Consider the following 13,056-nt stretch of genomic DNA (forward strand, 5'->3'; position numbering starts at 1 on the left):
GTAATAAGGTTAAACGATTTGTAAATGTTGTTCAGGCGTAAGTTCATGATGAAATGCGAAACAATACTGAAAAAAAGCAATATAACAGCATGAAACGGCTCACGCGGGATTTGCCAAAAAAAGGCTATTGGAAAGAGTAAATCTACCAGCCTTCTCTTTGTGCAAAGGACAGCAAAAATCATCTCTATCTCACGATTTATTAATTTATCGTTTGTAAGAATAACAGTCACGAAAGTTCAGATGTATTAATTTAGTGCCAAGGAACAGAATTACTTCGCATCTAGTCCAATGTATTATAAAAAATGTATTAAAGCTTTCTTAAATCGGATATTTTTCAACTCCTTGGGGAAATCTGTTGGTCTCACTTGTTTAGGTCCCGAAATTATATACGGCATTTGAACAGCTTCATGCCGTAAAGATCGTTCGTTATTATATTCTCACAACCTGTTGCTACAGAGTATAATAGTTTTGTTCACCTAACGGTTGTTTGTAACACCTAAAAGTAATCGAGTTAGATATAGGGTTATATAATATATATATATATGATCAGGATGAAGAGACGAGTTGAAATCCGGGTGACTGTCTGTCCTTCAGTCCGTACAGGCAAGCTATAACTTGAGTAAAAATTGAGATATGTTCATGAAACTTGGTACACATGTTTCCTGGTACCGTAAGACGGTTGGTATTGCAGATGGGTAATCGGATCACTGCCACGCCCACTAAAACAAATAAATTGCCATAACTAAGCTCCACAACAAGACACTAGACTGTTATTTCGTATACAGGATCACATTAGGGAGGGGCATCTGCACATAAAATAAAAGTATAAATAAGTAAGATACCTTAGCAAAATTTACTGGAAGTATAATATTGGGTATACTATAGTTTAATGCCGAAAATATGTCAAAGTGTTTCACAAATTACCCAAACTATATTATGCTACATATCTTTATTTTCTTTGTTCTAACAAACCATATGGATCTGAAGTTATTTCCCTGGCTTTGATTATTGCAAATTGCGAGAGTATAAAATGTTCGGTTACACCCGAACTTAGAACTTCCTTACTTTTTTTTTATTGATATTGATCGAAGTTAACATCAATCATTTGACCAGGATATTTTGTGACCATTTGTAAAATTTTTGTTTGCAAATATTACCAATGTTTTTGGCACATCTTTCATTGTTTGTAAAACAAAACAAGTAAAGAAAGACTAATTTCGGAAAGTGTTGCAAACACCTAAAAATATTTCCCCGTCTTTTATGCTCTTAAATTGTCAAAGTATAATATTAATTGTCTTGTCTTTATTTATGTTAGAAAAATGCTACAAATTCAGACGTTTGCTAATATCGTTTTAATTTTCTAAGCGGATATGACACTTATTCCTTGAAAAGGAAGGAAAAGGAAGTGAACTAAGAAACACGTACACATACGAGAACATACTAGATATATAAATTTTTTTTAATAATAGAATGCATACATACTTGTAGATCTATAAAAACTTACCAACAACTTTCAGTTCTACAAAAATTGATTCTGTAGGGTATATTGATAACTGACATTCATATAACCCCCGATCGCTGTCACGTACAGACTTTATTCTTAATGACCAGTGCCCCATATGACGCGTGTGCTCGACAAGAAATCTTTTATCACTACTATGGGTTGATAATCCAACTGTTAGTAATTGAAAGTCCTTACGACGAATCCATGAAACCTTAAAATATATTTATAAAGGTATAAGAAAAATATAGTAGTATCGTTGTAATCTGTATTTAAGCGTAAAAGTCTTTTAAATAAAAATACTACGCCTTTGATATACATGTGTATGTGTTTTTTTTGACAAAATTCTTCTCTCATAAAGAGTGCATCTTGATATTATCCCTATCCGGAAAAGTTGATGGCTTTTTCTGTGAACTTTTTGTATCTCAAAAGTAAAAACCTAGATTTGGCATTTCACATACATATGTATGTATGTATTTTATTTCATAAAATTTATTTATAAAGTGTTCATGCGACTTCTGATCCCGCGACATTTTGGAACTCAGCACACAACCCACTGTACAACCACAGAACTAAGAAGAACGAGAAGGTGCAGGTTCGATAGCGAACATTTGTAAAATTTTATCAAAGAGTTCACCTCACACACAGAAGAAACAAATAACATTTCTCGCTTTTATAACAGCGGTAAATTTGTACACATACGCTCTCTTAACATAACCAAACGGCGAATATTGAAGAGAACTATGTATGCCAAACACGGAACATTGATATGACACTTGAAATATATTCCCTTTTATTGAACTATTATTAATTATTTTTTTTAAATTATTTTATGTTAATTAATTTTTACTTTGTTATGAGTTATTAGTAATCAGTTAAAAGTATTTTGATACAATAAATTTCTTACAATAATTCATGTACTTAACATCATTATGGAGTCACAAAAGTACAGAATTGTGTTTTGCCATCGGCATTTTCATATCATGTGTAAAAATATTTGTAAATTTGTTTACAAACAACATATGTATGTAGATATGAACACTCATTACTTCATGTGAAATCTCCGTTTACACGGCCAACCAATGATCGAAATCTCACGTTTTTTGCTTTTATGTCAAAGAGTCAATCTGTCTGAAGGACTGAGGCGACGACAAAGCGTCACAACATTGTGTTGTTGGTAGAAAATCCGAGATGTGCCGAAAAATAAAAGAACGTTCGCCGATTGTCACCGCTTCCCTTGCCGCTCTAACAGCTTTGCCCACAAATCATTGTAAATATGTATGTTTATATATGAACATGCATACATATTGACGCAGATTTTTGCGAGTTACGGAAAAATATTTTAAAATTGTAAAATATTTAAAATCGACAAAAGCTTTGTTGCCACTTTTGTCATTGATTTCTGTGTTTTGTGGGCTTGCAAATTAACTTCCTTCTTTAAGGAAGTGTTAAAAAAATATTGTTTTCGGCAAACTAGCCAGTCTTAAGAATACAAATAAAGAGTACACATTTCACTGCAGCTCAAAGGTATTTTTAATAACTCATATCGTGTAAACGATATTAACTGGGGGCTCAACCGGGATAGCAAATTTTTACTTGCTATCAAAAAAGCCAGGAGACATCCTTGAAAAGACAGGAACTCCGCGATCCTAAAGAAGGATAAAATTAAAATACCACGGGAAGTAGGACTTCCAGCACTAGATTTTTGAAAAAAGTGCTTAAAAATTCAACAAAAAATTCCTGAAAAATTGGAATAACATCGTACTGGAATCGCGAAGCAAACGACAAGCATTCAATTCATCACGTGTATCGTTGGACATAAACTCCGATATGACAACACAGCAGATCGCAAGCCTGAGAGCACAAATCGCTGCTCTAACCACAACGCTCACCGAAACCCAACAAAGAGTGAATTCCTTCGCAACTCACCCATCACCTAACGTCACAGTCACCAACCAATACCAGGACTGTACACCAAACATTACCGACGCATCACAAATCAACCTAGAAGTGTTCAAAACGTTACCAATATTTACAGGTGACGCGAACCACTATAGGTCATGGAGAAAACGTGCCTGGACACACATGGAGAACATCAAGGATTACGTTACTACACCCACATATTACACGGCACTCTCAATTGTACATTCAAAAATTCAAGGAGAAGCGGCCGATATTTTAATAAACCACGACACAAAATTCAATTTTTATTCAATAATAAACCATCTTGATTACACCTATGCGGACCAGAGACCTCTGTATGTGTTGCTCGACGGAATGAAGAGATTAAAACAGGGAAAAAGGACCCTGGCAGAGTTCCATAGCGAAGTCAGCAAGTCACTTAATCTTGCACTCACTAAGGTTGAGATGGACAGCTCAGGAAATCCCTCAGCTATGAAAGAATATGCGAACCAGGAAGCTGTACGGACATTCATTCTCGGTCTGAACAGCAAATATACCAGTGGCACCCTCTATAGCCACAATCCAAAGGACCTAGAAACCGCTTACGCTATCGCAAGTACGATATATCATGACAATATGAACTCACAATTCGACGTTCGACAATACAATCAGCACAGACAACATAATACATCACAGTATCAATACACAAGCAGAAGATATCACGGGGAACCACAAAGGTACAAACCTAACGTGCAGGTGCAATACAATCAAACTGGACCCCGCCAACAACACCAACCAATGGATGTAGATTCATCACAGCAGTACATGAGATCCACAAATTACAACAGGAATCATCCCCCACCACAACAAAACAGCTACGACCGCCAAACACAAGGACTGCCTCCAAATAACCCATTTCGCGGGGATCCACAGAAAAGGGAAAGAAATTCTTCTTCTCTAAACGTACCACAGAAGGTGCAACGTGTCAACCAAACACGCGACGAAGAATTAACATCGCTTGTACCAGAATAAGAAAATGAGGAATACGAAACAGGCAGTGTTTTTTTAGGCGCATGAAAGATTTGCCGTGTCTGCAACGCCACTGCAGGGATACAGGCAAACTTATCAACATCCTAATCGATACCGGAGCAACGAACAATTATATTAGCACAAAGTGCAATATAGGTAAGCCAATTAAAATGAAGCCAGTAAAAGTGAAAACCCTTCATGGTTACTCTATAACCAAATAAAAAAAATTATTACATTATTAGAGCATAATCTTACATTTTTTGAAACAGATGCATTAGAAGAATTTGATATGCTTCTGGGTGAACAGGGACTTAGAAAAATTAAAGCAGAGATCAACCTTTTCGAGTACAAGCTCAGTTATAAATATAGGGCCAAGAAAGAAAGTAAATCTTTGCAAAAAATTAATTATACGGTTAATAGTGAAAATTATAGGGCAGAAGTCGAAGAAATTATGCAAAAAAATGAAATCACAAACGAAGTGCTACCTTATACTACCGCGATACAAGCTACCATTAGGACGAACTCCGAAGATCCTATTTGGACCAAGCAATATCCGTACCCTATGTCAGATAGCGATTTCATTAACGAAGAAATTAACAAACCTTTAGAAAATGAAATAATTCAACCCAGCAAAAGTCCGTACAACTCTCCCATTTGGACAGTCGCTAAAAAAGGTACCGATGAACAAGGGAAACCTAAGCGCAGAATGTTTGTAGACTTTCAAAAGCTAAACGCTCAAACTATTACAGATAGATACCCCATACCTGATGTGGCTATGACCATACAGAATTTAGGTAATGCAAAAGTATTTACAACTTTAGATTTAGAGTCTGGCTTCCATCAGATCCTTATTAAAGATTCTGACAGGGAAAAAACCGCCTTTAGTGTAAATGGAGCTAAATATGAATTCCTTCGTATGCCGTTCGGCCTGAAAAATGCTCCATCAATTTTTCAAAGATGTGTAGATGATATTTTGAGACCATATATCGGCAAGTTCGCATACGTTTATATAGACGACGTTCTCATTTATTCTTCCTCTCCCGAAGAACATATCGAGCACATCCGTATAATAATAAACGCGCTTCACCAGGCCAACATGAAGATCTCCAACGAGAAATCTCACTTTTTCCAGGACTCTGTAGAATATTTAGGTCATATAATTAAATATAACAGGATTACAGTTGATCCTTCAAAAATACAAACCATTAAAGATTTTCCTATTCCCATAACGCTTAAGGAACTCAGATCCTTTCTAGGCCTTGCGAGTTATTATCGAAAATTCATACAGAATTTCGCAGCCATAGTCAAGCCACTTACCACGTTCCTCAGAGGAGAGAACGGTGGCATATCCAAGAATCAAAGTGCAAAAATAAAAATCAGCTTAGACGAACGTGCACTAGAAGCATTAAACAAAATAAAAGAAGAATTAGTAGCCCAGGTTGAACTCTTCCAACCAAATTTTACCAAACCCTTCGAATTAACCACAGATGCTAGCAATTACGCTATAGGAGCCGTATTATCTCAAAATCAAAAACCCATATCATTTATTTCACGAACGCTCAACGAAACAGAACAGAATTACTCCACGAATGAGAAAGAGTTACTCGCAATTGTGTGGTCACTACAGAAACTACGTAATTACTTGTATGGTATAGCAGATTTAACAATTTACACTGACCATCAATCATTAATCTTTTCCATATCAGAAAAAAACCCCCATACAAAATTAAAAAGATGGAAAAATTTCATTGAAGAATATGGTGCAAAACTCGTTTACAAACCCGGACATCAGAACGTTGTCGCTGATGCACTTTCTCGCCAGCAAATAAACAACACTGTAAATTCTGATGACTCCCAACATTCAGCACAAAGCTCCCCAGCACAAAAACTCAAACGAGTAAAGAAGCCAATAAACTCCTTTAGAAATCAAATTATTGTGAATCAGTCAGATCAAAACTCCGCCGAAATATCGTCACAAAACATATTTTCGAACAGCCGACACACGCTTTTTTTTAACACAAAAACTGAATTACTAGACAGACTAAAAACTATAATTAGACCAAAGGTCACTAACGCACTTTTTATAGACGAACAAATATTATTTTACGTAGAAAACGAGATTATCGACACATTTCCGACTGTATCAATTGTACTAGCGCAAAAATTGGTAGACGACATCACCGAAACCGAACAACAACAACGAATCATACAAGACACACACAGACGTGCTCACAGAAACTACAAAAATAACGCACAGGAAATTTCGCTCAGATACTACTGGCCAAACATACGTGACGCTTGTAAAAAAGAAGTACAGGACTGCGAAATTTGTCTCACAAATAAGTATGAACGCCGACCAAATAAACAACCAATAGGTTCAGCACCAATACCGAACAAAGTAGGCGAATACATACACTTAGATTTATTTTTTATGAACAATAATATATACATTAGTTCAACCGACAAATACTCAAAATTCTGCCATTTGAGACAAATACCATCAAAGAAGGACACATACAAATACGTTGACGAAATACTATCGCAAATATACCCAAACGCAAAGTTTGTAATGACTGATAACGAGTCAACACTTACTGGCATATGTGCACAACAAATATACAGGCGGCTACAAATAACGCATACCAAAACTCCAGCCTATCATTCGACAACAAACGGGCAAGTTGAACGGACGCATAGCACGGTAATTGAATTCGCGAAAGTTTTGGCACATGAACACAGTTCGGCACCTGATGAACAGATATTCGAAGCAGTCCAACAATACAACAAAACAATCCATTCGGTAACCAACGAGAAACCCGAGGACATATTTTTCAATCAAAGAGAGTATCCTGACATCAAGGAGTGTCTTCAAAAAAACCAAGAGAGAGTTTTGCGATCCCATAACCGCAATCGCAAACAACTGACCTATAAAGAAGGAGCCGTAATATATTCCAAGACGCACAGAAGGAACAAAAACGTAAAAAAATACGCGAAACACATAGTTAAAGAAGATAACGGTAAGACAATAACAACCAATAAAAGAGTTATTATACATAAGGTCAATATCAGAGTAAAGGCATGTACGGAATAATATCTTATCTCTATCGTACTTTGCGATAGTATAATAGATTTAACCGATAGGAAATATGTACTTGTAGAAACAGATCCTGTTTACATATATCAGGACACAGCTTTCTTATATCACATATCTAACCTTACAAAAATAATCGCGCCGTACGAAAATATAATGAAATCATCATACAATCTAGAAAACCAACCTGAAACTCAAATATTGGTGAACAAAATAGAATCTCTGAAAAATCAACTCATCCCAAATATCTATAGACCCAAAAGATCACTTAACTTCCTTGGTTCCATGTTAAAATTCATCACTGGCACACCAGACCACGATGACCTTGTAGAGCAAAGAACAATTAATTCACAGTTCGAAAGAATTCTCGAAACCCTTGATCCCAAAGCAATAACCGAAAAAATTATTATATCAGAAGTTTATAATGAACTCCAATCAATAACGAACACTATAAATTTTACAAAAACTAATAATTTTTACTCTGGCACACTAAATTTAAAAGATGTATATGATTTAATAAAGCATGAAAAGTTGGATCTTCCATTAATTAATATATTAGAGTATGCAGACATTCATATCTGTTACCTACAAGAAGCAATTATAACCATATACAAATATCCTATCCTCGAAACTAAATGCAGCCTATTTAATGTATACCCTTTAGCACATAAGCATGGTAAAATTAATTTAGACCTTAAGATCGCAAAATGTAACAATTATCAAAGAGTATCTAAATGTAAAAATTATATGAGTACCTTTATTTGTAAATCAGAACCCTCTGACAATTGTACTATAAAAATATTAGAGGACAAATCAGCCCAATGCGATACAATCCATGAAAACAATGCTCCACTCCACATCTTAGAGAATGGATATATTTTGACAGATTACCAGCATACTTGGAACAACATACATATATCAGGCCCTAAATTGATACATTTTAATGAATCCACAAACATCGATAATATCACGTACTACAATCATCAAGGACAACTCAGAGAAATCATACACAATCAACACAGCGAAAAATTTGAAGTACTCCGTATCCTTTCCTCAAATTCAATCTACAAATTCAGTAATATCCAAAAACTCTCAACACTTTTCAAGCACTTAACAGACAAAGGCAAATTGACGAGTTATACGAAATCGAAATGAACCGTCTTCAACAGCAACTCGTAGCAGCAGCGTAGAAGCAGCGTAGCGAGGACGCTCCGTTTTAAGAGGGAGGGGAGTTAACGACATAGCCGCACACCGCATACATATCTGCATACAATATGTGATATCTACACTTCACATACACATCGTACATATACATATGTACATACATATAAGTGATATTGCATATCACTAGCATAAATACACAAAATCGAAATAAGAATATGTAAACATATCTATCAGCTAACACACATTGTTAAATATAAATACTAGAGATAAGAACACATAACAATAGAAATGCACTATGAATAACAACCTAAAGATAACAATAGAAACTAATAGTTTTATCTGTTAGTAAACAGATAACTATCGATACAGCTCAATAGTATAAATAGCACTAAGATTTATGTAAACTAGCCAGTCTTAAGAATACAAATAAAGAGTACACATTTCACTGCAGCTCAAAGGTATTTTTAATAACTCATATCGTGTAAACGATATTAACTCGCGCGGAAGAAATCAAATATGATGGTTTGAGTGATCATGATGGATAACTGAATTTCTTTATTTTAATTTACTCTTATTTATACAATTTTCTTATTTGCTTAATTCTTACAATAAGTGTCAGTTACAACATTCGCTTATGCATTAATTGGTTTTATTGTTTACATTGTATGGGTGGTCTTAGCTTAATGAAAAGAATATTGGTTGCTTAAATAAGCAAAGATGCTTATTAAGAAGCTGTGGTCGTAGCTTTAATGAAAAATAATATTGATTACTTAAATAAGCAAAGATGCTTATTAAAAAGCTGTATTATTGCTAAGTGCAAAGATACAGTTTTGTTTATAATGAGCGTACAGCTACTGTATGGAGGCTGCCGTTAACTTGCAGGGTTATCACTTTTCCCTTCTAGAGGGAACATAAAAAAGTTGTTCAATTTATGATTTCTAGCTTTGACCATCGTCGCGAAAAGACGCTTGTAGGCAAGCGCATGCTCGGTTCATGAATGAAAATGTTGTTGTTGTGTGATTTACTACAAATTTAGGATTTGTCAATTTGGCTGCCATATTGATTTCTGACGCTGCCCATGCTATTTGAGAGAATAGTTGTTTTTGTATAACAACGTTTGTATTTTTTCTAATGGCTCATGTACTCACATTTGTACGCATATAGGTACAAGGTGCAATTCAAAAGTTTCAGGACTTTTATTAAAAAACTAATATTATTTGTTTTTTTTTTTTAAATTTATTGGTCGCCTTCAAAATAGTTTCCTTCCGCCTGAATACAACGTTTTGCACGTTCAAGAAGGTTATCGAATGACTTTTTTAGGTCATTTGTCGGTATAGCGTTGAGGATGGCGGTCGTTGCCTTTTGGATGGCATCAACGTCAGCATAGCGGTTTCCTTTCATGGCCAAATGTAGTTTTCCGAACAAACAAAAATCGCAGGGTGCCATATCAGGCGAATAGGGTGAATGGTTGATGATTTGGTCAAATTGAATGTTGAATTCTGCGGTCTTCTTCGTGTTGTTTCAAAGTGTGTGGGACAAATCGGGCACAAACCTTTCTGAGGCCCGAATTTTCTGTCAAAATATTCCGATTCCATTTATTTAAGCGATGATTTCGGCTCTTTTTTAATGAATTCACGCACAATTTTGACATAAACTTGTTTCATCATTTGATGAGTTTTGGTAAAAGTTTTGCCAAGTTTAAAACAAAACTTAATGTTGGCTCTTTGTTCGATGCTCATTTTCCGACCGACACTACAAATGTAATGTCACATATATATATGTAGATTTGCGTATGCATTGCTTATTTTGCAATGTCATACGCATATATGTATATACATACTTACATATAGAGCAGTGCGCGCACATGTATTTATTGATAGGTGATAATATATTATTATATTATATAATATAACATACTGATGTTCATATGTACATACATAAATTATTAATTCTGTAACAATTGAAATTAGAAAATTATTAAAAAACTAAAATATATTTTGTTTTTTGCAAAATCTTTCGCATTTTATCATGCCTCATTTGTGCAAAAAAACTCATACTTTATCAATTTTTATCATAAAAATCGTTTATATGACAAAAAATAATCATGCATATGTGAAGTGGCATTTGTATTTTTTGTTTAGGGTATTTAATATGTAAGTATGTATGCACAAATATGCGTATGATATTGCAAAATAAGTAATGCATACGCAAATCTGCATATATAAACCAATGCGAACAGCTGATAACTTGATCGTAGTCAATCTGCTATCAACACAAAGCGACACTAAAACCGACCCCATCATAAACATGAGCGAAGGAGAGAACGTACTCACTGCATTGGGAGTGCTCATAGATGCACTAATCGCTCTCACACATGGCCAAAAACAAAGCCATGTGAACCAGAATATGAAAAATATCATATATAGGACATCGCAGCTACAAAAACAAGCACTAGCTGAATTCAAAGGGTCAACAACCCACTCAATCATTCAGACGAAAAGAGGCCGCACTATGCACACTGATGAACCAGTAGCAGATGAGCACACTCAGCATCAAATTAAGCGAACATGCACAAACTCGCCAAAATCTTGCGCAAATACAAATTTGATTGGTCAAACTAAGCGGTCAATAATAACAAATGACCGCGCTATACCTCACACTTTTGAAGGCGCTGTAAACCCACCATCAAAGAGACCTAAGGAAACCCAACAAAATAAAGGTAATCACCCAAATGACCCTCAAAGTTCAAAAACAATGCCGTGGAATATTGTAGCTAGAAAAGCTAAACCACAAATCGCAAAACCCCCAAAAACAAAACCCCAGGCGATATTAATTTCTAAGAATGGAAATCTTACTTATGCCGAAATTCTTAGGAAAATTAATTTCGATTCTACTCTCAGCGAATTCGAAAAGAAAGTTACCCGAATTCGTAAAACACAAGGCGGTGAAATGCTGCTGCAACTAAGTGGTTCAGCAATGTCAGCCGACTCGCAGGAAATAATGAGGAAATGCCTTGGCGACCAAGCAAATATAAAAGTTCTGACCCAGGAGACCAGTATCTTTACTATAGAGTGTAAAGACTTGGATGAAATTACAACCAAGGAAGAGGTACTTTATGCTCTACAGAGAGAGTTGGGTAACAACGATCTGACGATCTCAGCTATAAGGAGCCTAAGAAAATCCTACAGAGGCAGCCAAACAGCGCTTATTGAACTCCCAGTTGAGAATGCAAGGAAACTGCTTTAATCCAAGAAATTAAAAGTAGGGTGGGTAATATGCCGTATCAGAGAATACAGGCAGCCACAATGGTGCTACAGATGCCTCGATTATGGCCACACAGCGAAAAGCTGCGAAAACGAGGACTGGTCTAAACTATGTAGACGATGTGGTGATGTGAATGTAAAAACCAGGCTACGGACTGTACCAAGAAGCCAAAATGCATGCTTTGAAAGCTGGCTCTAGTGAAACCGATCACTTTACTGGGAGCGTCAGATGCCCGGTATACAAGAAAGCAGCTCAAACTCAAAAGTCAACATGAGGTGTTTACAACTTAACCTAAACCACGGTCAAGCAGCACATGACCTATTAAACCAGTCAGTGCTTGAGAAGCAGATCGATGTGGCCTTACTTAGTAAACCCTATAAAATCGTTGAGGTGCCTGGACGTGCGATTCGAGGAATAAAGCGGCGATATGGAAATGCAACCCTAACTCTCTACAGCAGGAAAACCCTTACCCTTCAAATGGCTTTGTTCGAGCAACAATTTGCTATTTGCCTCCCAGTATCAATGACGAAGAATTTCATCGACTGTCTAGTGACTGATGCCAGAAGTAAAACTAATCTAGTAATAGCCGGCGACTTTAATGCCTGGGCTATTGAATGAGGATGCAAAATAACTAATAGTAGGGGTAAAGCCTTTGCTGCCCTTGACCTTGTGCTTTTAAACACCAACCAACCCACATTCAACAAAGATGGGCGGCAGTCGGTGATAGATCTGACTTTCGTCAAATCAAATCTTGTCCATAGATTTAAATGGAAAATAAGTGATCATTATACTTTTAGCGATCACTGTGCCATTATATTTGAAATAAATATCGAACACATACGGCAGAATGTACCGACCCTAGTGAGATGTTCCTGGAGAACTAAAACGTTCGACCATGAGCTTTTTGAAGAGACCTTTAAGCCCACTGTGCTACACGAGAACCCGCTTTTGGCAAATAGTTCCGCCTCTATAATTATTTCCCATCTTAAAAAAGCATGTGACGCATCAATGTCCAAACATACACGACGCAATCATCACTGCGAAAAGCATGCCAGCTGGTAAGACGTTCATATCAAAGGTCACGTGGCACCCCTGACCATATACC

At 36.1% G+C, this 13,056-nt stretch overlaps 1 protein-coding gene across 2 annotated transcripts in view; it reads right to left on the bottom strand.

Moving 5' to 3' along the window:
• dpr19 (defective proboscis extension response 19) overlaps positions 1-13,056 on the bottom strand; it is a 334,249-nt gene that overhangs the window by 133,213 nt on the left and 187,980 nt on the right. For both annotated transcript variants that reach the window (XM_070106627.1, XM_070106628.1), the window contains exon 4: positions 1,505-1,715. In XM_070106627.1, coding sequence (XP_069962728.1) covers positions 1,505-1,715 — 211 coding nt within the window. The remainder of the gene's footprint in view (positions 1-1,504; positions 1,716-13,056) is intronic.

Source organism: Bactrocera oleae, chromosome 3, assembly GCF_042242935.1.
Source record: "Bactrocera oleae isolate idBacOlea1 chromosome 3, idBacOlea1, whole genome shotgun sequence".
Taxonomy (NCBI): domain Eukaryota; kingdom Metazoa; phylum Arthropoda; class Insecta; order Diptera; family Tephritidae; genus Bactrocera; species Bactrocera oleae.